Source organism: Sylvia atricapilla, chromosome Z, assembly GCF_009819655.1.
Source record: "Sylvia atricapilla isolate bSylAtr1 chromosome Z, bSylAtr1.pri, whole genome shotgun sequence".
Taxonomy (NCBI): domain Eukaryota; kingdom Metazoa; phylum Chordata; class Aves; order Passeriformes; family Sylviidae; genus Sylvia; species Sylvia atricapilla.
Genome location: NC_089174.1, coordinates 37895958 through 37919826, shown reverse-complemented (window position 1 = coordinate 37919826; position 23869 = coordinate 37895958). Strand labels below are relative to the sequence as shown.

The 23869-nt window shown below is 38.6% G+C and overlaps 1 protein-coding gene across 2 annotated transcripts in view; it reads right to left on the bottom strand.

Moving 5' to 3' along the window:
* Window positions 1-23869, bottom strand: part of LRRC2 (leucine rich repeat containing 2) — a 74158-nt gene that overhangs the window by 21722 nt on the left and 28567 nt on the right. For both annotated transcript variants that reach the window (XM_066338682.1, XM_066338681.1), the window contains exons 4-5: window positions 18248-18404; window positions 4901-5037 (exon numbers count right to left, since the gene is read on the bottom strand). In XM_066338682.1, the coding sequence (XP_066194779.1) occupies window positions 4901-5037; window positions 18248-18404 (294 nt within the window). The remainder of the gene's footprint in view (window positions 1-4900; window positions 5038-18247; window positions 18405-23869) is intronic.

Sequence of the window (23869 nt, the reverse complement as noted above, 5' to 3'; positions counted from 1 at the left end):
ACACTGTTCAAGGCAGAATAATTTTGAAAAAAGACTTTTAAATTTGTTTTCTGTATCAGAATATCTACTGCAAGCATTTCTGTCTTGCTCCTGGTACTGTGGAATGACTTGCGTGCCATGTGACTGACAACATGTGCTGTACCAGATGGTATGGATGGAGGGAGTTGAAGTGACCTTTGGGTCACTCTCCTGGTTTAGGGCAAATTCAGGAGAAAACCTCCAAATGGGGTCCCTCTGGGAAGCAGACTCAAACAGCTCCTGCCCCCCAATAGGTCTGGGGAAAAATTTGGAAGAAAAGTGGAAACAATTATTTATTTAACTAACAAAGTACCCACAACCATAAAAGAATGAACAATATGAAACTGGAAGAAGAAATTTATTGCATAACCTGTACAATGATGATAGTGATAAGAACTCTGTCTAACAGTTAAAGTACAAATACCAGCATCATACTAATTCTTAAATTCACAAGCAAAATATACAAGAAATTTGGAAATAAATCCATCCATCTCCTTATCCCTGTAACTACTAATACATAATATTAGTAATTTATCCAATATAATCATACTATTGTACTAATATATATCCAGTCTATTCACACTATGGAAGAAGGGGGCCTGGATAAGGTACAGGGCATGCCTCTCCTGAGCATCGTAGCTAGAAGAACAAAGTCCTCTCCACCTAAAAATCTTACGAGATATGTGTCATATCAGGGAGGATTGTGCCATAAGCTTCACTGTGTACCTTCCTCCGCTAAACTTGGCTACTGAGGTCTAAAAATATCTGTTACAAGCTGTAATGTCATGAAGGTTGACTTTTCTTTTATGCACATTTATATTTTATTTCAATTTACATTTTCACTCATGTCCAGAGGAAGACATTTTTAATTTGCAAATGTGGCTAATGTGGATTTGAACTCCACTGCAGATCCACAAACTTTCTCTGCCAAATTTTGCTAATGAAATATTGAACTTAACTCTAACTTTTTAATATCTAAACATGTTAGACATCCAACAATAGAATATTTAAAAAAAAAAATTGAAAACTAGACATTGAAAGAGTTTGCCCTTGCTTGGACATAATATGGAATGGTATGAAGGCCTAAGCCTTGAAAAAGGAAAAGATGTGAGCACAGATCCTCCATTTTTTTCATGTAGCATCAGATCACTTCATTTTAAGATGTAGTGAGATGACTTACAGTGTTGAAGGTGGTCTTTACAAGGAGAGAAAGAGCTTTCTGCTAGAAATGAACAGACAAGTGAGGAATGTGTTTTCCTCCTGATGCTATGGCAGAGCTCACACCCCACAAGGAACTGTCCCAAAGCATACCCAAACAGACATACTGAGAAAGTCCAGGCACTTGGACATATGTGTTCCCAATAGGCTGATACAGCTACTCCATGAGGTGCATTTGGACAAGAACAAAGTCATGGTTTTGGATGGGGTGTCTCTCTGCGCATTACTTTATATTAGAAAAAAAAAAAAAATTAGACTTTAGTAATTTCTACCAGGCTGAAGCTGAAGTTGGCCTTTGTTACTTTGACTTGACTAAGTTTACACTGAAGAACACTGATGCTATTCTCACGAACTCCTTTAATCTCGTTAATCTTCCCAGAAGAAACTTTTAAGGATTTCAAAGTCAAATAAAAATTTAACTTCCTGACAGAGGATAAACAGGAAACATTTTTTATCAAATCTATGTTATTTTTTCTATTAGTTGCCAAGTTTTCTCTTTCTTCCTAATGTAAAGGGAAGCCATTCTCCTACCCAAACAGAGCTTGCACATGTTTGCTTGCTTATAACCTCCAATTCCCAGAACTGGCTCCACATGAGAGACATGACTAACCTTTAGGAGCATTTCACTAGATTAATGGATGTTACCAACAATTGTATTAGACAATAAATGATAGAATCTAACTTGTGGTCATAAATACTTGTATGGTTTGTCCATGACAAGGTGCTGGCAGTGTGGGGAGTTCAAGGCAAGACACTCTGCAGGATGACACTAATGGCTACCACAATTGGATGCCAACAATTCCAGATGGCTCCAGTGGACCAAGCATAGGACACAGCAAAGCTCCTTAGCAAGGTGTGTGGTACCACCCTAAAAGCTGATGGAAGAAAGAAGAAAAAGTCCACCAGAGAAATGAGGAAAATAAAAGGAGTGAGAAAGAACAGAGGGAATATCTAGTCAAAGCAGGAGAAAGCTGAGGTGCTGCATGGGGGAGTAGATCTCCACACTACAGCTTATGGGAGAGTCTTGCTGCTGCAGATGGATATTCCTGAAAAAATTCAGCCCATGGGGACCCTACACAAGGGGAGAATAAAAGTGTGAGGATGAAGGAGAAGCAGCTATAAACCATGGTTTACTGCATGATGGCTTTAACTTCCCTTGCCACCCTGCACTACTGAGGGATAGAAGAGGAATCTTGAAGTTGACCTTGGGAGAGAGGGGAGGAAAGATTTTTTAGTGTCTTTGTTTCTTATTAATGAAACATATATTGACAAATATTAAATCAATCTTCCCAAAGTACGGTCTGTTTTGCCTACAAAAGTAAATGAGATATAATCTCCCTGTCTTTTATCTTGAACCATGAGATTTCTCACTGTTTTCTCCCAATCTCATGCTGAAGAGGGAGATGAAGTGATCAGACAGGTAGGCATTTGGTTATTATCCAAAGCTAGCCCAACACTGTGTTTCTGCTTTCCCTTTCTAGACTGTTCAGATAAATTCATTATTTTAATTCATTAAATAATTGCCTACTAATCACTCTAAGCATTTGTCTGAGAGTCAACACTAGACACCTATTATGTTAACAAGGATACTGATGTAATTTGTCTGAACAGCATTAGCCATAGTCTATATGCCAAAGGCCAAACACTTTGGAGCATTTCACACCATTCAACAAAAATGTTCCTTTAATTGTATGTTCAGCTTCCAAAGCTGCCCTTGAAATGCCAATTCTGAGAAACTTAGTTTAAAATCTAAATCAGAAGAGTTTGTGTAGCCTACCTCCCAGATCACTACAAACATAAATTGAGCTTTAGCCTCCAGAGAAACACAATAGATAATGCTAATATTTTTCTTCTTGACTTTTTGTACATACTAACTATGATTTTGCTTGCAGTTCATACTGTTATATAAAGTTATTTGCACAATTCCATTTTTTCTTTCTGTAGGTTTTAAGTGAACCATTAGGCCGTAACCTACACTCAGTTTTATGGCTTTCAATCTCATTGAATAGGAGAGTTTTATAAGGAAACAATATTTTTGAGATCTCCAAAAGAAACATCAGTCTCCCAGGCTTAGCCCTGGAAAGACTTACATGCACAGGTAGGTTTACATGCAAAGGCTACCCATCACACATAAATGTGAGTAAATCGTTTCACTACAAGATCTCTTTAAGCAACTGGAAAAATGTTGCCTCAAGTTTGCCTGCTTTTCACTGTTTGCATTTTGTTTTCACACAGCTTCAAGTAAACTATGTATGTTTTTAGAAAATTGTCTTTGTTTATATTCTTCTCCTCTGGGAGGAGAAATGTGATTGGTGGTGATGCTCACCAATGAGGTCGAAGAGGTGGCTACCTGTGTAGCCAATCTTGGCCTGTTGGTAAAACTGTATATATATGGAGTCAGAAAAATAAAGTAGAGAGCTTTCCTGCTTTACCTCCTGCTGCCTGCTTCATCTTTTCGTGTCACTAACAGTGACAGAAAAACAGTGATTTTAAAATAGCAGTGGCTGGGGTAAATTTCTGACCCACAGGTTTGAATATATTCACTGTTCTAAGATAATTTTATTTAATTCCTTTGCCTATTCAGGACACGTGATTTTCTGATTCAATTATTATTCCTTTTTCAAGTTAAATTCTATCTGTTTCGTTCCCTGGTGTTCCTTTGCAAAGGAGAAGAGGCAGGAGAAAGGAGACCTACAATGCTTATTCTGTTGTTAGCATCTCTTTCTTGTGTCTGTTCATAGTATGAAGGTTCACTCTTTGTTTCTGTTTAATTCACACAATATTTTTAGCAATTCTTTTGCATAAAGTACTTTACTATGAAAAGTCAGCAGAGAAAATTAATTGCTATTATTTTCCTCAGAAGAGAACATAAGCACGGCTAAATCAAATCTTACATAACTTTAATCCACTCCAACACTGACTGTGAATCACCGGTAACAGATGTTTAGAAAAAAAATGTAGGAATCAGTAAAGAAGAGCCTGACACTTTCCTAAAGATTCCTCTACTCACCCCCCAGAAATCGGGATATTAAGAACCTGAGAAATACAGATGACAGCTAAAAGTGTGGTTAGGTACCAGCCAATGATTTTATTTCTCCCTGACAATAAGTCTCAGAGCAGCTGTGGCAGAGAACAGTTATGCAGCCAACAGAAAAAAAATAATGTTGATGCATGCCTGGGAGTCCTTTTCTCAGTCTATTATACATTCATTCCATTCCTCACATGTAATATCCTTTTCAGAGAGATATCAGTGCTTTTAGCAAAATGCTGTTCTGTTTATAGAACTCTCCATACAGTTTTTAAAGGAAAACAGACACTGGGAACAAAGTGTGCATGTGAATTTGACTATCAAGATGCACTTCATTTTTACAGAAAACAGCATTTTGGAGCCTTCTTCTTATTACCAAAGCCAAATCTCCTTTAGTATCCTGTCCTCCTTCGCATATCAGAATATCTACAAATAAAAATTAGTCACTCGAAAACCAAAACAAAGTATCTTGGACTGTATAAGTGCTTCTGAGACATTTTCAATGATATTACTCCAAAGACATTAAAAACTGCAAGGAACGTGATTTAATCTGTTAAGAAAAGATTTGAACACTGTGATAAAATACATTTCAAGCCAAATAAAAAAGATGGAAACAAATATAGATTGTTATCTTACTTCAAATGGGAGCTCTGTTATTTCCATATTTCCAGACAAATCCAGTTTTTCTAGATTTTCACAATCACCCAGTTCTGGAGGAACTGACTTCAAATTATTGAAACTCACATTGAGCACTTTGAGGTTTTTTAAGCAGCCTGTGAGGGTAAGATAATTCAAATCAGTGTGCTTAAAAAAAAATAGAAAAAGCAAAAAATAAAATATACTCAGTTAAGCAAAGAAAAAAGCTCCTTATTGTGATGATGAGTAAGATTAATAAGTATTTTCAGCAGTGAGCACTAACATTTTGTGGGACAATAATGCCCCTTAATCAGCAATGTTTTTGGAGAGAGTTTGAACAAAGACAACAAAGACTTTCAAATATCTTGTTTCTTCTAATGATGAGATCCCTTTTGACCTCAGCTGAAACTAGATAAGTTGGTGTTTGGCTTGGCCACTGTAGAAAATTTGCTGCCAACTGAAACACATCTTAGTAACTTTTATACGGCCTCTTCATTGGGAACAATCACTCCTACTAAATTTATTACATTAAGAATCCTGTCTTTAGTATCCTGCATTGCACACTTTTGATTATATAATGGATGTGTGCATGTGTTTCATTATTTTCTTTATTGTGATTTGTCATATCTGCTGGCTTAATTTAAAGGCCATTATAATATTCTACGCTACATTTAGTAACAAAGATTTTTGTTTCTTCAAATTATAACATTGCATAATTGTCAGCAAAAGGAGGGTTAGAAACATAATTGAAATACAATATCCTGAAAAAAACTGTAAGTTATTCTGTGATAAAATCCAACTGGAAGAAACTTGCATGTGTCAAATAGCTGATGTGTTAGCAGAGGAATCATTAAATACATAACAAGATAGGAATGTTTTATGGAAAGCCTGGTTGTTGTATTACATGAATGATCACAAAATTACAGAATGGTTTCATTTGGAAGGAACTTCAAAAATCATCTAGTACAGAGCCCTGTCCATCTGACTGAATACTTCCCATGATGAGTTATGTACAATTTCTCCAGGCATACTTCACAGCACCTTAATGATAAAAAATTTCTTACTCCAACCTAAACCTACTCTATTTGAGGCCACTGTCCCTTGTCCTGTCAGTACAGGCACTGGTAAAAAGTCTCCCCCTAACTTTCTCATAAATCCACTTTATATGTTGAAAGGTGGCAATATAGTGCCAACAGAACCTTCTTTTCTCCAGTCTAAACATTTCCAGCTGGCTCAGCTTTCCTTCATAGAGGTGTTCCAGACCTCTGAAAATCTTCACAGTCCTTTCCTGAAGCCATTCCAGCAGGCTCATGTCTTTCTTGTAGTGGACTAGTGTCTAGTGGACATCCCAGGACTGGATGAAGTATTCCAGGTGGAGTCTCACAGTGACACCCTCCCTTCAACTGGTCACACTTATTTTTCTGCAACTCAAGATACAGTTGGCTTTTCTGGGCTGCAAATGCACATTGCCAGCTTATATTTAATTCTCATTCACCATTATTCTCAAGTCCTTCTCTGTGGGACTGTTCTCAATCTATTCAACTCCAGTCTGCACTGATATTAGAAATTGTCCCAGCACATGTGCAGGATTTTATACTTTCCCTAGCTGACTTCCATGAAGTTCACATGAATCCACCTCTCAAGCTTGTCAAAGTGGTACTGGATGGCAACCCTTCCTGTAAGGACATCAACAGTATGTACTCAGTTTGTTATCATCTACAATATTTCCCTCCGCTCAGTTATTTTCCTGCAGTATTCTCTTATACCCTATGACAGAATGTAGCATTCAGAAGGAAATGCAGAAGAAACTGCAATTCAGCAGTTGGAAACTGTGAGAGAACAGTATCATCATCAACTGAGTCTCAAAGTAGACTAGATATTTCTAAGCAAGACAAGACAATCAGCAAACAAAAAGTTATTAATCAGAGTCCCAGGTCTGGCCAGGAGAGGGCTAATTTTTCCAGTAGCTGATAAAGGGCATGGCCAGAACCCAGAGGTTACTCTATACCAGCTCATATCATTGTCAGGAGTGGGAGAAAGAGACTTTCTTCCAGGAAGAAGGAGTCCTAGGTCAGTCAAGTAAACATGGTGGAGGAAGCCATCTGATTTATTAATTTTCTATTATCAGAAGTTTTTTCTGTGTGAAGCATGTCTCTCCTTGTAACATCTGTCATTAGTACTGTGATTGTCACTGTATATTTTATTAACTTATTTCTGTTTCTGGAAAATTTTTCTTCTCTCAGTGTTTAGTCTTCACCTTTTGTTCCTCCCTTTCTCCTCTCCAGAGTGCTGCAGAGAGGAGAAGGGGAAAGCCAGGGAGCAAGATGGAGTAGTGCATAGTTTGAAGAGTCTCAGGTGGGCATTGAACTGGGCAGTACCATTCCTAAATCACAACAATCAGCCTTCTATTCATAATTTTCTTTTAAGAATCTGGGGTCTCATTAGATGTGGTTGACATTGCAGAATTCGAAGTGTCCTCAGGTCAGTGTCATAATAGCGACCTTATCCTTAAGACATTAACACTTAGTTAAACTTCTTCCAAAGCAAAGGTGGGCCTAGAGTTGCTCACCTTTTGCAATCTGTGGAAATCCTCACCAGAAGCCACCTGGTGTTTCCACAGAAAAGGACATAGAGGAAGCATAGGGAGTAGTAAGTCCTACATTTTTTCCCTGAGAAATTGCTGTTGTCAGAGCCAGAGACATGCAGTTTGATGGCCAGCACTAGCAGCCACCAGATCACAGTGCATTTTACATAAACCCCATAGTTTCCCTTGTGTCTTCAAATGGAAGACCACCAAATTTGGACCACCCAAATGCTCTCACATGTGGCAGACTAGGCATATATTGTGAGAACTCTGTTATATTAATCTCTACAAGTTGCAGCCAAGAAAAACTTGGGGTCTTCCACCCAGCTTCCTTCTAGTTTTACCTCTGTTAGAAACTGAGATGTTTCAAAATTCAGCTGCCCTTTTAGGAGGATGGTGTTTTCCTTTACTGTAAGTTGCTGGTTTAGTTTAAATAGAAGAAAACATTTCTATAAGACTGTAACAGGCATTGTTTTGCCAGTACTACTATCTGACAAAGGTTGTTGGGGTAATAAAACTCATTTAATTGTGTCAATGTGTGAACTACTTTATTTCCATATTTTTAAGCACCTAAAATAACAGAAGTGATCCTTCCTACTGATCAGGAAGCCTCACCAGATTTAGTATCCTCAGGCAGATGAAGATATTATAACACATACTAAGTGTCATAACCATGAATTTACCATTTCATTGAAACAAAATAACCACTGAAACACAAATGCCTTAAAATTAGAGATTCAGAAAATCACAGTTTACTTCCTCAATCAATTAATCCCTTGTTAAAAGAGAGCAAATCCTATTGGAATGAAAAAAGAACCATTATTCAATAACCCTGGAATGTTTTGCCTGTCCTTTCAGCGTTGGAATATTGTAGTGGTTCTATCTGGAATGTAGTGCTTCTCATAGCAAGTCATATGGAGTTCTGTTTCGGATTTATGACCAAACAATGCAGTAACTTAACAGTGCTAACACAGCAAAAAATTTTGTTTCTCACTCTGCTGCCCCAGTGAGTCAGTAAGAAGTGGACAAGAGACTGAGAGGAGAGAGGACTGAGGCTCTTGATCCAAACTAACCAAAGGAATATGCTATAGCATATAATGTCAGATTCAGCAGTAAAAGCTGGAGACAAGCTGGAGTGAGATTTCCAAGGTCCCCATTGTTTAGGGACTGAATGTGAATCAATTTGTGGTGAGTGAGTGCTTTTGGATCACTGGTTTGCTTATATCTGCTTTTTAAACTGTCCTGATGCATGAGTTTTCTCACTTTTGCCTTTCACTTTTTCTCCCCATCCTGCTGTGGGACACTGGACTGCAGGGGACTGAGCAAGCTGTATGAGACTTAGCTGCCTGTAAGTGTTAACCTACAACAGATGTAGTTGCTAATTTTTCAGTCACCTCATTTCTACTTCTAGAGAAATTTCTACCTCTCAGTTCCATTACCAATTGGAGAACTAACTGCTAACAGACTACTAGGCAAGGCATCTGGTGCTACCAACATGCTAGTCACTGTCATGTCTAACTCTGTTCGTCTCCAATGGTTAGAGGCATAGAGCAGAACCATTTATGAAAAAGAAATCTCAAAAATGTAGCAGCGTATCTGGATAGTGTGATGGACTCAAGCACAGCTTCTCGGTCTGCAGAGCTGACAGCTTTCCCAGCACCTAACATGTATGGCAATGTTCCCAGTATAGTTTTCAGTTATGTGAAAAAAGATAAGTAAAAAAATGCATCACATTTTTTCTTGTGATATATAATCTCTCCCTAACACAACAGAAAGACACTACCAATTCTACAGTCAATTTACAGTAATTGCTGTGACTAAGATTATGAAAATTACTAGGAAAAAGCATGAGTCATGCAACTGAATTTTATTTCCATAACAAACTCAGGAAAACATAGATGAATGGGATGAAGCTTGCGAAGATCTGCCTTCAGGGAGCAATCTCTTGGAATTCTATAGGGGCTATTTTTCACCTCTGGGCTCTTCAGTAGATTAAGTTATGCCACCTGACAAGTGAGCAGTAGTCAAGCATTAACACGACCCCAGGGCAATAAGACATATATAGGACTAACTAATCTCCTGAATAAAATCCTTGCATGACCACATAATCACATTTTTTTTATTTCTCACATTCCATTTCAGAAGTATTTATTTTTTACATCTGCTGCTGTTATGCCATTATAAGAATTTACTGAGTTTCATAATTTTCTTTATTTGGAATAATCTTCAGATTGCTAGCCTAAATTTATTTGTAGAAATTTTATAACCATTCATTATTTTGTCTAGTTCATCTTTAAATAGTTTTTTTTTTCTTCTCTGGTGTTTACTTCTGATGTTTCCATAGGTTACAGACATATCGGAATTTATTTTACTAGCCTGAATAAGACATTTTGCCTAGTCTCTGCTGACAAAATAAAAATTCCCCTCCTTAAATGGAGATGCAAAATAATAGACTTACTTTGCATCTGTTTTCATCTAAAATTACTGCATAGTCCTCCTGTGACTGCTGGATTTGGAATTTCATTTCTTCAGTTTTTTGCATTTAATGATCTCTGACACTCTGCACGAAAACTGAATACATGACCTTGAGTTCTGCAACTGTGAATTTAATCTCTTTATTCTTTCAGAAGCCTATCTGTTCATCAGTCTTACCATATTTCCGCTGGTTTTGCAGGGACAATACACAGACAAACTGTGTCAGGAAATTTCAGTAACCCTGTTCCTGAAAATTACTAAGTGATAAAATCAAGACTGATCCTTGAGAAAATCCACAAATTACCTTCTTCATGACCAACACCTTCTCTTTCCAAATAAACACATTTTTGTTTCTGTTTAAAAAGTCTTTTACAATTCTGGCATCAAAGTCCATTCTGTTAGAGTCAAACATTCATTTTCAATAGCTCTCTGTATCAAATACCTCATGGAATTCCGGCCAGACAAGATCTATTACTTGAAGTTCAATCATTTTCTTGAAAGATAGAAACCGAATTAATTTGGAATAACTTGCTTTTCCTTTATTATTTTTTTTTTTAATTTCAACCTGGTTTCCGTCCAGCGCTACATCTCTAATGACTCTTTCCTCTAAATACCTGCTTAAAATTTTCACAACCAACAATGTATATGAGGATAGAGTTGGGCTATATGAGCTGCCAGAATGGTAACTCAGATTACAGATTGAGAGTTAACTTTGTCAGAGAGAGAGCACAAATATGCAACTATAAAGAACATCCATGAAAACTAAAGAATGCCAAGTCCTGTGTCTTGACTGAAGGAGCACACAATTGTGGAGGGATGAATCCCAAAATAGTCTACAAACACCATAAACATTGTCATTTGGAGGAGGGGGAATAAGAAGAGAGGAAAGGCAGTATATAGGACTTTCACGACCCTGAAATCTGCATCTAGGGGTTTATCTGTGTCCTCTTAATGCAGAAGTTCTCCACCATCTTTGGCATGCTGCCCAGTCGACATCAGGCTTAATAAGCATGAAATACAGCCACTGAGGCAGCTTTAGGAGAGGAGGGAAAAGGTGACATCCTTTCCATGACTGCGCAAATGTAGAGCAGGATTTGACTCTCATGCATGTTACATATACATTTAAATAATATTCAAGCACAACTTCTGAATTAAAAGTAGTAATAGTAAAACCACTGCTGTACAATACTGCTTTAACTATGCCTAATGTCACTGAATTTTCATCCTATAAAATATGTAAATTCTGGAATTAAAGATCTCTGTGGTTTTCATGGAGAGACAGTAAAAGCCAAAGTTAAATCCATGGCCTTCCTGAAAGTTTTCCAATTAAGATTTAGGGGTTTTTAGATGGGAGATCCAGTGTCATAGTTGTTGCATTTATTCTCGGTTTAAATTTTTTATTAATTTTCAAAAACCTGAATTGGTAATTCTCTCATCTCTTATAAGCAGTGCAGCATTGTAATAATGTATTCACCTTTTACACAAGCCTACATTAGTGGTCTTACCCAGGTGTCAGAGACAAAATACAGATGAGATTACAGAATGTCTTTATTACCTAGGGATTTTAATCAATGCAAATGTAGATCCACTTCTCCAAACTGGAGTAAAATGGTGGGCAACTTTTTACACCAATCTGCAATCATAGAATCATTTAATTATGGAATGGCTTTGGTTGAAAGGGACCTTAAACATCATCTAGTTCCAGCCTCACTGGCATGGGTGAGGTCTCCTTTCACTAGACCAGGGCTCTCAAATCCTCATCCAGTCTGGACTTGAGCAGTTCCAGGGTTGGGTCATCCACAGCTTATCTGGATGACCTGTTTAATTGCCTCATCACCCTCAGAAGAAAGAGTATGCAATATCTAAAGTGAACCTACTCTCTTTCAATTTATGGCCAATACTCTTTGTCCTGTTTCTACATGCCCTTGTATTCAGTTTCTACCCTGCTTTTTTATAGGCCTCCTTCAGGTACTGAAGGTCACCCCAGAGCCTTCTTTCCTACAGGCTGAACAAGCCCATTTCTCTCAGCCTGTCATAATAGAAGAGGCTCTCCAACTCTCTAATCACCCTGTGTCTCTTCTGATATCACGCCAAAAAGTCCACAACTTTCCTGCGCTGGGACCCCAGAGCTGGATGCAGGGTTCCAGCTGGGGTCTCACCAGAGCAGAGCAGAGGGGCAGAATCCCCTCCCTCCCCTGCTGCAGCCCAGGACATGTTTGGCTTTCTGGGCTGGGAGTGCCCATGGCTGGGTCATGTCCAGCCTGTCACCCACTCAGCCCTTCCCTACACAGATAAGACCCCTTTTCTTGCCCATGGATAAAGCCACTCCATTCCAGAAGGCCAACAGTTTGATCAGGAAGAACTTTTCCTTAGTGAAGCCATGCTAGTTTCCCCAAACCACATCCCTGGTCTCTGTGTGCCGTAACATAGCTTTCAGTGGGATCTCTTCCATGCTTTTCCCAGGGACAGAGAAGAGGGATCTGGGAGGTCAGCAGATCCCAAGGTCCTTCTTTCCACCTTCTTCTAAAATTGGTACAATGTTTCCCATCTTTTAATCACCTGGGACTTTACCTGACTGCCATGGCTTTTCAAATGTCACAGAGTGGCTTAGAGGCTACATGAGGCCATTCCCTTCAAGCCCCTGAGATGCATCTCATCAGTTCCCATAGACGCACCTCTGTTCAAGTTCCTCAGGTGTCAGGAACCTGATTTTTACTTACAGTGCAAGTGAGTCAACTCCCGCACTCCCTGCCCTCAGTGCCATCCACTCAGAAAGTGTGAGAAGAGGGGGTGCCATGGAAAACTGAGTCAAAACTGTCCTCATAAAAACAGTCAAATTGCAACATCTGTGTTTAATACTGCCTCTTCAAAGGGGGGATGTAAAGAAAATTTTCCTCCATTTCATATAAGACTGAGTTGTTGGACAAATGACACTGAATACTGAATAAATGACAAAGGTAATAGATGAGTTTGCAGTTCCTTAGAATTTAAAATGAGAATATGTATTTTCTTCTTGGAAACTTACAAACACATTGGGAATTTTATTAATAGAAAAAGCTATTTGAGGTATCAAGAAGTCACTTAAAATTCTATTACTAATAGTTTTCCCACTTGAGTTCTAGAAAATTGGATTAATGATACGCACAAAGGAAATTTTATACTGTGCAGTGGAAAAGAAACAAAAATCCCCTATGATTACTTAATAAATTATGTCTCAAAAATAGTTATTTTTAATCCTAAATATTTGGAAAATCAAAAATGAGGACACAGTACAAATATTTTATTAACAGCTCTTTGAAAAGTATAATGGATAATTTGTGGGACAAAAAATCCCAATATAACCTTACAGTTCCATGCCAGCACAAAGCTTTGGGAACATATGAAACCTCAGTTCGCTATTTCCATACATGAATATGAGAATATATTGTTGGATAGTTTCAGTTATAGCAATTACTAATACATCAGCATCACTTTATATACAGCAATGGCACTGCAGCCACATAGCCAAAGCCAGAGCTGTAATCTCACTCAGAAAAGAAAGAAAATCCCCCAGCCACACCCCATTCATGGTTTTTTCTGTATTATTTCTAGACAAACTATTTCAAGACAGACAACTCAATTTTGCAGTTTTATTTTCTTATTTTTTACAATTCTTACTAGAACACTTGCTATTACACCAAACTATCAAAAGTATTCTCAGCTGTCTTCTGTTACAAATTTGCTCTTGTTCATGTACATATGTGACTATGAAAATATGATTTGAAATATCTGATAATGGATTCAGCTCTTTCCTCTCTCTGATTCACAGTGGAGCACTATCTCCTAAATCTGGTAAAACAGGAATAGGAACTTCATTATTCCAGAAGTCCAGAAATTTCTACTGAAGCAATAATTCTTTTCATTGAAAATATTCTTATCACCTCATGTCCTCTCATACCTTTACTTCTTGTGAGAATCAAAAGTTGTCATAATATGGCTTACCACATTACCCTCTGCTGGGTGATCTGTTGATCTAAATTTGACTTCAATTCTGTCTGAAGATTAAAGACTCAACAAGATGCTTACCACTACCAACATCAAATATCTGTCATTGCTCTCAAGTATATTTTTGCTGTGGTATTTACCTAGTTATTGCCGCTTTGTAAGCAGAAGACAAAATCATCAATACCTTACCACTTAACTTTTCCAGACACCTTACCTTCTGATTTAACACTCAGTCCTCACTCTTTGCTTAGATAAAGCTGCCAAACCAAAAATTTTCCTTGTGAAAATTTAGTAAGTTGACATATATAAATATACTTAAAATATGAAAGGTTTCATTTACAAATAGTATTTAAAAACTTCAAAATATCTAAGACCTTTCATAATATTGTCTTATGAAAATAATTAACATATCCAATATGCATTAATATCAATCTCTGTATGCATACATAGTACGTGAAATAGAGGCACAGCTATTTGCAAGGATATCCCCTTACATAAATAAAGAGAGCATTACACAAATTGAGACAAAGTTCCTCTGTAACTTATGCCGTAATAAAAAGGGCAGTTCCACTGCCTTACTAATAAGGGGCCTATCAATACACAACATTCAGTAAGACTGAAAAACATCAGGAAGTTTTGGCAAAAAAGTGCTGAACAGTTCATGTACACAGTCTTGGAGTGTTTTTTTTAATATTATTTCTTTTTACACTACATCAGTAAATATGCATCATTTTCTGGATAAGATAGAATTACTACTACGATGTAGAGTCATATATAAATTACATATATATATAAAAATACATATATATGTGTATAAATAGTATCTATGGCTTAGCAAATTTGTTAATTTGGCTATGTAGTGTCTAATGCTCAAATCTATGTTTCCACAGAAGAGTGCTTAGATTTAATGAATCTTGAAAAATAAAATTTCTGAACAAAAGTACTTGGTTAAGGGGAAGATGACGAGTGCTATAGTACCATGTCTGAGGGAGGCCCTTCACAAGCGTTTTCTAACATTCTCTGTCCCTTCCAGGCAAACATTTACATTTAAAAAAAGCAGCAAAAACATTGAAAGAAAGAAATCATGGGTATAAGCTAGCAGGATAAATGGAGGGAAAGTATACATATGGAAATAACATAAAAGCTACTGAGGAGCAGAAATCCCACCATTGTAATGCAATTGAAAAGATCTGTGCTACTAGAAACAATGAGGCTTCTTTCCTTGTTTCGCAAAAAAGGTCTGATACAGGTTCGACATTACCCTCTACTAGAACAACCTACTTGTTACCTGGCCACCAGTGGAGCTCCCCAGGGCTCAGAGTCGGGGCCAGCCTTCTTTAGAGTCTTTATTGTTGATCTGGATGTGAAGATTGAGTGTCCCCTACATCACTTTGCAAACAACATTAAGTTGGATGGGAGGATTGATTTACTAAAGGGTAGGAAAGATGTTCTGAGTCATCTGGATCACTGGATCAATGGGCCAAGGGCAGTTGTATGAGGTTCAATAACACAAGGAGCCAGGTTCTGTCCTTGGGTCACTACAGCCCCATATAGCACTGCAGGCTTGGGGAAAAAGGGCAGGAAAGTTGCCTGGCAGAAAAAAAGGACCTGGAGACCTTTGAAAGCCAGTCAAACATGGTCCAGCAGTGTGCCCAGCTGGCCTAGAAGGCCCAATACGTCCTGCCTGTATCAAAAATAGTGTGGCCAGCAAGACCAGGGAAGTTATTGTCCTTCTGTACTTGGCATTGGTGAGATCACCCATAAAATCCTGCATTCAGTTTGGGCCCCTGTCCTGTTTTGTCCAGAACAAGGCTAAATTTTACAGCAGCCAGGAGGGAGCATTGCTAATACCCAGAGGTCATCCTATACCACCTCATAGCATTTTTCAGGGTGGGGAGAAGGGGTCCCCTCTGATCAAAATATCACTGGGTAGCACTGCTTTGCTCTGTAAATGATGTTATAGCTGGTTCTAGTAATTTTTTCTTATCTCAACCCATGATCTTTACCTTTTGTGCCGCAAATTTTCCTCTCCACATCGCTGAGCAGGGAGATGGAAATGAGTGTGTGCCACATGGTTTGGAGTGTGTCAGTAGGAACACTGGGAAATTAGGGAATACCATTTCTAATCCACAACAGCTCCAGATACTGGGGTGCTGCAGAGTGTACAGAGAAGAGTAGCAGAGCTTGGGAAGGGTCTGGAGCCCAAATTTTATGAGGAGCAGCTGAGGGAGCAGGTGTTGTTTATCCTGGAGAAAAGGAAGGTGACCTTATTGCTCTATATATCTGCCTGAAAAGGAAGGTGTAGCAAGGTGAGAGTTGGTCTCTTCTCCCACATGAGAAGTGAGAGAAGTGAAAGGATGAAATTGCCTCAAATTGCACACGGGGAGGTCTAGATTGGATACTAGAGAAAAAAATTCTTCACTGAAGGGTTGTCCAGGCATTGGAACTGGCCATCCAAATAACAGGTAAAATTACCATCCTCGAAAATGCTAAAAAAACGTGTCCATGTGTCACTTAGGGACATGGTTTAGAGATTAACACAGTGGGGATAGGTTTATAGTTGGCCTCAATGATCTTAGAGGCCATTTCCAGTCTTAAAAATTCTGTGATTCTGAGATCTGTGTTCATGCCTCTATTGTGAAAATAGATTTTAATAGCCTTATTAGGGATCATTTTCATTAACAGTGCATAATATTATGAGAATAAAGAAAAACTTTTTCTGCCTCCATTGTTAAGCAACAACTCCTTAAAACCTCTGTTTAATGGTTTAGGGTTGCCTCTGGCAGGAAACTTCTAGCCTTTCCCCTTTCTTCCATGTTATTTCCTTTCTTCCAAACTACATCTTTCTTATAAGGTGTTTGTCCATTAAACTCACTGACCTATCTGAGTTATGCAGTCAAAGTGCTGATAAAACAGTGCTCATTTTATGCCCATTATCTCCTTCTTGTGTCTTGTTTATGATCTGTTAGTGTGTTTAGATGCCGGGTTGAAACTGTAAAATAGTTCTCAGTGTCTATATAAAATTTTCTTTCTAAAATGCAGTGCTAGCAAATAAATCAAAAGCATGAGTGTTACTTGACTAATAGAATACTAAAAGGGTAGAAAGTTCTAGCTCAGATGTTTGTGTTTAAGAATGCTCTCCCTCTTTCTGTTTTTCTTAGTTAAACTTATGATATCAAGGGAGGTGGAGGTTTTAGTCTTTAAGTTGTTATCTCTTAGTGTACATAAGGAATGGCACTCATGGGGAAAGCTTAGGACTACTGTATTTAAAATCAAAGGCTGAGGTGTTAGTACACCTGCATGCATGAGCTCAACCGTGGAGAGCCCACAACGGGCCCAGTTTTTTCAGCTCTAAGATGCATGTGTTACAGCTATATTTTTCCTTGTATGAGCAGCAAATCCCTCTCAATACCAACAAAATCTGCCTAACAAGCTTTTCTATTCTAAGATCTGAAAATGTAGGAGAGGCAAACAATAAAATTGTTGTTATGTAACTTAAGATGGCAAGGGCCAAAGCATTCATGAACTAAGAATTTGTTTCTTTAAAACTTATAACACTAGGTTGAGTTGATATTATGAAGAATATTATGAATTAGATAGATATTAGATATTATGAAGAAATTCTTCACTGTAAGGGTGTTGAGACACTGGCACAGATTGCCCAGAAAAGCAGTTGGAAGCACCATCCGTGGAAACATTCAAGGCCAGGTTGGAAAAGGCTCTGAACAACTTGGTCTAATGAAAGGTGTCCCTGCCCACAGCAGTGGGGATAGAACTAGATGACTTCTAAGGTCCCTTCCAATCCAAATTTTTATTTGAATCAATTAGTCTATGATATATCTCTTTAATAAATTAAGATCAATACCGAACTCAAAAAAAAATTAAAATGTATCTTTTTTGCAGGATTCTATTTTTGATTCCTTTTTCCCACAATCCTATGTTTCAATTCATCTTGTTTGGCTTAAAATCCTTTAATACTTCTATTTTTCTTAATCTGTAAGGAATATAAAACACCACCTGTTCCCATAAACCACTCTGCATCTACTTGAATACAAGCAATAACTGCCTTATAATCAGAGATCAAAAATGTGCTAACTTTTTCCCGTAATATATCCATGGTTTTCAATACAATTTGGCAAGTATAATTAATGTCAGAGAGATATAAAAACATAGTGGGTACTGTTCAGTGTAAGCAAGGAAGACAATTTTCCGTAAATTAACAATAATATCCATGGATGCTAATTTCCCTGAAATAGAGTTAAATGGTATGAGTATAAATAACTGAATATCTTGGATCTACTCACCAATCTCTGCTGGAAGATGGTTGATTTGATTTTTTGACAATTCCAGTACTCTCAGATCTTGAAATAGTGGAAGGTAAGCTGGAATGGTTTGTATCAATGTATTGTACACATGCCACTCTTTCAGATAGATCTGTTCTTTCAGAGAATCTGGGAGTTCCTGTATATGAAATTAACAGAAAGCATATAACAGAAGTTAGAATTTTGTTACCCTGTTTCCAAATAGGGAGAAAAATGCATTTTGCCTTAATTATCTTGATGTAGAATAGTAGTTTGCCAAAGCCTTACGGAAACTGTCTGCTTTTGAAGAGCATTGCAGCTGTCTTCATCACATACTCATTTTTTTTAACTCCTAATGCTATTGTTTGCTCTAAAACAGAAACCTCTCCGAAGAACTCAATCTGTTTGGTGTCTCACATATTCTCTCTATTTTCCAGATGGAGGATTTCTTTAAAACACATTTCAGTGCTTTAATTCACACATCAAGATGTAGTAAAATGCAGCACAGAACAGAAGAGTGCATAGAGAATATCTAAATAGGGTTTGCTAAAAAAAAGGAAAAAGGTGTGATTTTGTTCCAAGTACCTGTCAGTGTTTCAGAACTTGTTTTCCAAGAGGGAACAGAAACCTTTTCAAATATTATACACACATATCACCTAGCTTAACTTCTGTTAAAAATTTAGAGGATATCCTCAGAAAGAATAAAATTGATTTTAAAATTAAAAAACAAAATTTATTTTTAAATCAGTCCACATTCACAAGTAATTTTTGATTTATTTATGCAGAATTCTTTGCTTTCAATATCCCAGTAATTTTGAAATTTCCTGTAATTTCTGAGTAATTTTAAGATTATTCTGTTTAACAAGTCTTAAATACATGAATGAAACAAATTCATAAAGCCTTTGATTCTTACAAAATTGCTTTCATTAATTGGTATCACTTCAGATGTACATGTCTTTGTTTGAATTATGTGATCAAATTCTTTGAGCTTAAACAAAAATCAATTCCAAAAGTTGAAGGTCAGATCATTTAGACTCCACTTTCTTGAGCATTGTGTAATTTAGCAGTCTTTCCTAGGTTTTATAACACTGCGCACTGGTAACATGAGGAATAAAAATTCTGGAAGAGGTTCTACCACTAACTTAGCTCTGTAAGAAGAGATGTGAGAGTTTCAGCCTTTGATTCTTTTATAAATTTCAGATTTGTTTCCTGTGCATGAAGAATACGACACAGTAGGAAATACTGTTTTTTATTAAAAGAATATTGCTCTCTTCTTTTTTTCTTCTAGGTTTCATAGATCTCTTAAGACACTTGTAAGAATGATTAATTTTAATTATTTTTTAAATCAGTGCGGAACTTCTGCATTAGCAATAGTGCTACTTATCTCTCAGTTAAATTAAAACATTTAATTGTAATTATAGATATACTGGACTGTTGATCAGAAGCCATTTTTTTGTCATTACTGCCTCTCATTTCAGTTCTTTCCAAATTTACACATGCAGACAAAAAACCTATGTTTTGTTGTTCTGCCTTGCTATTTTCCATTCCATATTTGATACAGATAATTTCTTACTTCATTTTTTGATTAGGGGGGTGTGTGTATTACATTGTGATCTATCTTCCATATTTGTCAGTTTATGACAATTAAAAAATAAAATGCCTCAAATGCCTCAGGACTGGTAGTGACAAATCTCAAGCTTTGTGGAATTAGTTGCTATTTTTCATCTTCAGTGCTGCACATTTTTCTGCAGCAAAATAAAATAATAGAGAACAACAGCAAACTCAATTAGTATTGTTTTCCCTACCTCTAAAGAAAGGAAAATTCAGCACACAAGGGATAGTATTTAGCTGGAGTGTTACAGACATCTCTGTAGGGAAGAACAATGATTCAGAGAGAAAGATGAATAATCCTATGGGAGGGGAAAAGATGTCTGTGTTAACAAACACTATTCTCCACTCTATTTCTCCATACTGCAGGTCAGTCTTTGCCTATTGACCTACCAGGTTTTTGCACTTTATTGTCACCATACATCATCTCCAGCTCTTTGATGACAAATACAACCTGTTCTCCTCTGAAGCCAACAATCATACTGTTCTCCCACACTGAAGGAGGTACTCCACAAAATTCTCCTTGATACACTGAAAACAGTGCACACAAGGAGCACACATATGATCTCTCTACCAGACCGAGATCATATTCATTCACCATTTTAGAAAAATAAAGCCAAAATATGAAAAAATATTTGTTTATTATTAATGTATAAAGATATTTTTTAAAATCTTTCTGTCTACATTAAACTTGTTTAGAGCACCGAGATATTCCTGTGCAGCAACTGGAATACATTTAGACATGACTTCAAAAGAATGGAAGTAGATTCTGTACTCCTACCAAATGTCAACTTGCTTTTCTTTCTTGTAAACATTTCTTTATACCATATGATCATACTTACAAATGCAAGCTACTATGCAACTACTTTGCTACTGTTCCATTTCCATTTAAAAATGCATTTATATTTTTGTTGCTGAAACATAAATTGATGTGATATTTTGCTTCATTACAAACTAGATAGGGATGGGGACTGAAACTTCCACAAGTTTTATGTTTGCTTTACTCTCTGATTCTCTTTTGTTCTTTTGTAATCTGCTGCTACCATGCTAAAGCTGGCAGCCTGCTGATAATTTGCTGCATGAAGACTGACACTTGGAGGATAGCCATTCTTCTGCCTTTAACAGCAAAAACAATACCTCAAACTTGTTTGATTTTTAGAGGAGAAAAAAAGTTTTAAAAGGAAATCAATAACAAACATACAACCACTGCTGATTATAATATTTCTAATTAGGAGAGAATTCACTTGCTAGACCTGAGCCTGAATTAAAACTGTGATCAAAGCTCTAAGAAGTTGCAATTCAGTTTCTTTTCTAGCTCTATGCTTTTATCTGTCATGGGCCAAAATAGAAGTTTGGGTCCAAATCTCCCACTCTTTTAAAATAATTTGTAGCTAATTCCAGTCTCTGCTGCAGGTCCCCAGAACAACACTGGCACTGTCCCCCCTGTTGTCCCAAAACAACTGTGTCTTGTCTTTCACCCAGTGTGTAAATGGCCAATCCGCACACAAGCGTTCTTTGATTAATTTACAGTTCTGCACAGAAAAGGTTGCTTTCTTTAGGGTGGCAGTCCTAAACCTTTACAAGACAAATCTATCAACAAGTAGTTTACCCTTCTGACATGTGGAGATCCAGGACGGTGGCACCCGAAGCAGCTGAAGGCAAACAGGGCTGAGCTCAGCAGGGCCACAAGCACTGGGGAAAGGGATACTTAGGTCAGCTGGAGCCTCTGTATGGAAAAGGCAGGGTCTGCCTTATGCTTAGCATGTTGCTTCCAGCTGGTCCATCCAGTCCCAGCCAGCTCTGCCCCTTTAACCCTGCTGGTATAAGGGTGCTGGAGTGAGGCCCATTGTCACGGCAGCACATTCCAGGGCCCTTTGTGATGCAGAGGTCTCCTGGTGCCTAGAGACCACTGTTACCAAGGGCCATGCCCTGAGGCTGAGGTTATTTAAAGAGCACTGAGACCTGGAGTGCCCAGTCCCAGGAGAACACTTCCCTCAGGAGCTGGCATTTCTCCTGGATGCCTCAGCGGCAGAGGTTGCCAAAGGGGCATAGAGTGAAGGACTGGGGAGATGGGACCACTACCTGCTCTTCATTCTCTTCCTCCTCCTCCTCCTCCTCCTCTTCATCTTTCTCCTCCCATTCATAGGTGGGCCACATGCAGCCATAAGAGGCACTGCAGGTAGGGAGCACTTGGTGCCTCTCACCACTGAAGGTCAAGAGATGGCCAAGGCAGCAACTTCTGACTTCATCATGCAAGTTACAGCAGCAGAGGCAGAGAGCCAGGGAGCTGCTGCAAACAGCCCCTGCTGCCCACCCCCCACCTCCTCACCAAGCCCTCTGGAAACCCACACCCTCGCTGGGCAATGGGCAGGGGAAGTAGCAGAGGCAATCCCAGAAGTACCAGAGAACAAGAAGAAGGTCTTGGTAGAGGAGAGAGAATGCTTGAAACCCTACTACCCCCAAGAGCTGTCTCAAGTGGAACATAGTGAAAAGCAAATCTGGAGTGCTAGAAAAGAGAAGTCTCCCTTGCCTCTCACACATCAGGTATGGTCAGAGTACTGGGGCTTTGACAATGGAGTTCCCCACCTCAGGAGCCCATCTCTAAGCAGTAGAGAAATGGGCTCATTTGACCCTGAAACTTTGACCCTGTTTTATGAGCCCCTCTGTGTGGCTGATATTATGGATATGAGGATGACAGCACCAACCAGAGCAGCAGACAGAGAGAGCAGGAAACTGCAATTCACAGGCCCTGCTGGTCACCTCCCAGGTCTTCCACATCAAGCCAGAAGGAAGCCCATATCCTCAGCAGGCAGCAAGTAGGACTGGCAGCATGGGCACTCCTGTCAGCATTAGCGACTGAGGCAGACACCTTCACAAAGAGGGAGAAAGACTGGGAAGATAACAGAGACCAAGAGCTACCCCAAGAAGAGGACAGCACAGACAAAAATTGGAGTACAGAGGAAGAGAGTTTTCCCATGCCCCTCCTGCATGAGGCATTGGAAGAGGACTGGGACAGTCAACCACACGCACCCACAAGCACCGAATTGGATCTGCCAAGGTGGATCCGTAACAGGCCTTCTTATAACCAGGATCTGCTGTCCCGCTTGGACAAAGACATGGATTGGGAGGACAAATGTTCTTTCAGCCTTGAAGGCGACAACATGTGGGATATGAGAGAAAGAATCACTTTCAAAGAGACCACTTTCTGGGAGGAAGAGTTGGTGGCATGGAATAAGTCATTTGAGCATATCCTATGCAGGTCCACACCTGCAGCTGTCGCCACAAAACAGGCCTCCCTCTTCAGGAGAGCACTTGGTGCTCTGAGCAGGGTGTTCCAATGCCCTTGCATCACAGGACTGCCAGAGATGTAGCATCCCACTGCCAGGGTCAGGTGGATCTCTGGAGATGGCAGCTGGCCCTAAGCCGGTGCAGAATCCCTGTAAAATCCCAGAAGATAAGAGGCTAATGTGTATATCTCAAGCAACAATATACAGATGGATGGCTCTGGATCCAGCCAAGTATTTTGATAATAAAAGACAAGAATTGTTGATAATAACCAAGGATTTTTGATAATAACTTGCCCTGGGAAAGAACAGGATGTGGCTGGAGAAGGCAGCCATGCAGTAGGCTGTGCTGGCCCAGGTAGAGGAGTGCTTTTCCAGGACAAATTGGAAGCTCTTAGAGATAAGCACAGTGCAGTATCATCTCAGCACAGGAACAAGGCCAAGATGTGGCCTTGGACTATAGTGGGATATCAAGGCCACCCCAAACCCCCCAAAGGCTTCCACCCCATTTCCAGAAATGTCTGAAAGAATGGACTGTGCATGATGACAAATTTGCACCACAGATGAGAAACCTGCCTTTGGAACAGGAAAACCACTCTATAATGTGTACCTCCAGTCAAGTCCAGGAGGAAATTCCCATGTGATATTAGACTTGCAAAAAAGGAGATAATTGTTTCCACTCAGTCTCCTTGTAATTATTCTGTTTGGCCAGTAAAAAAGCCAAATAGAAAAT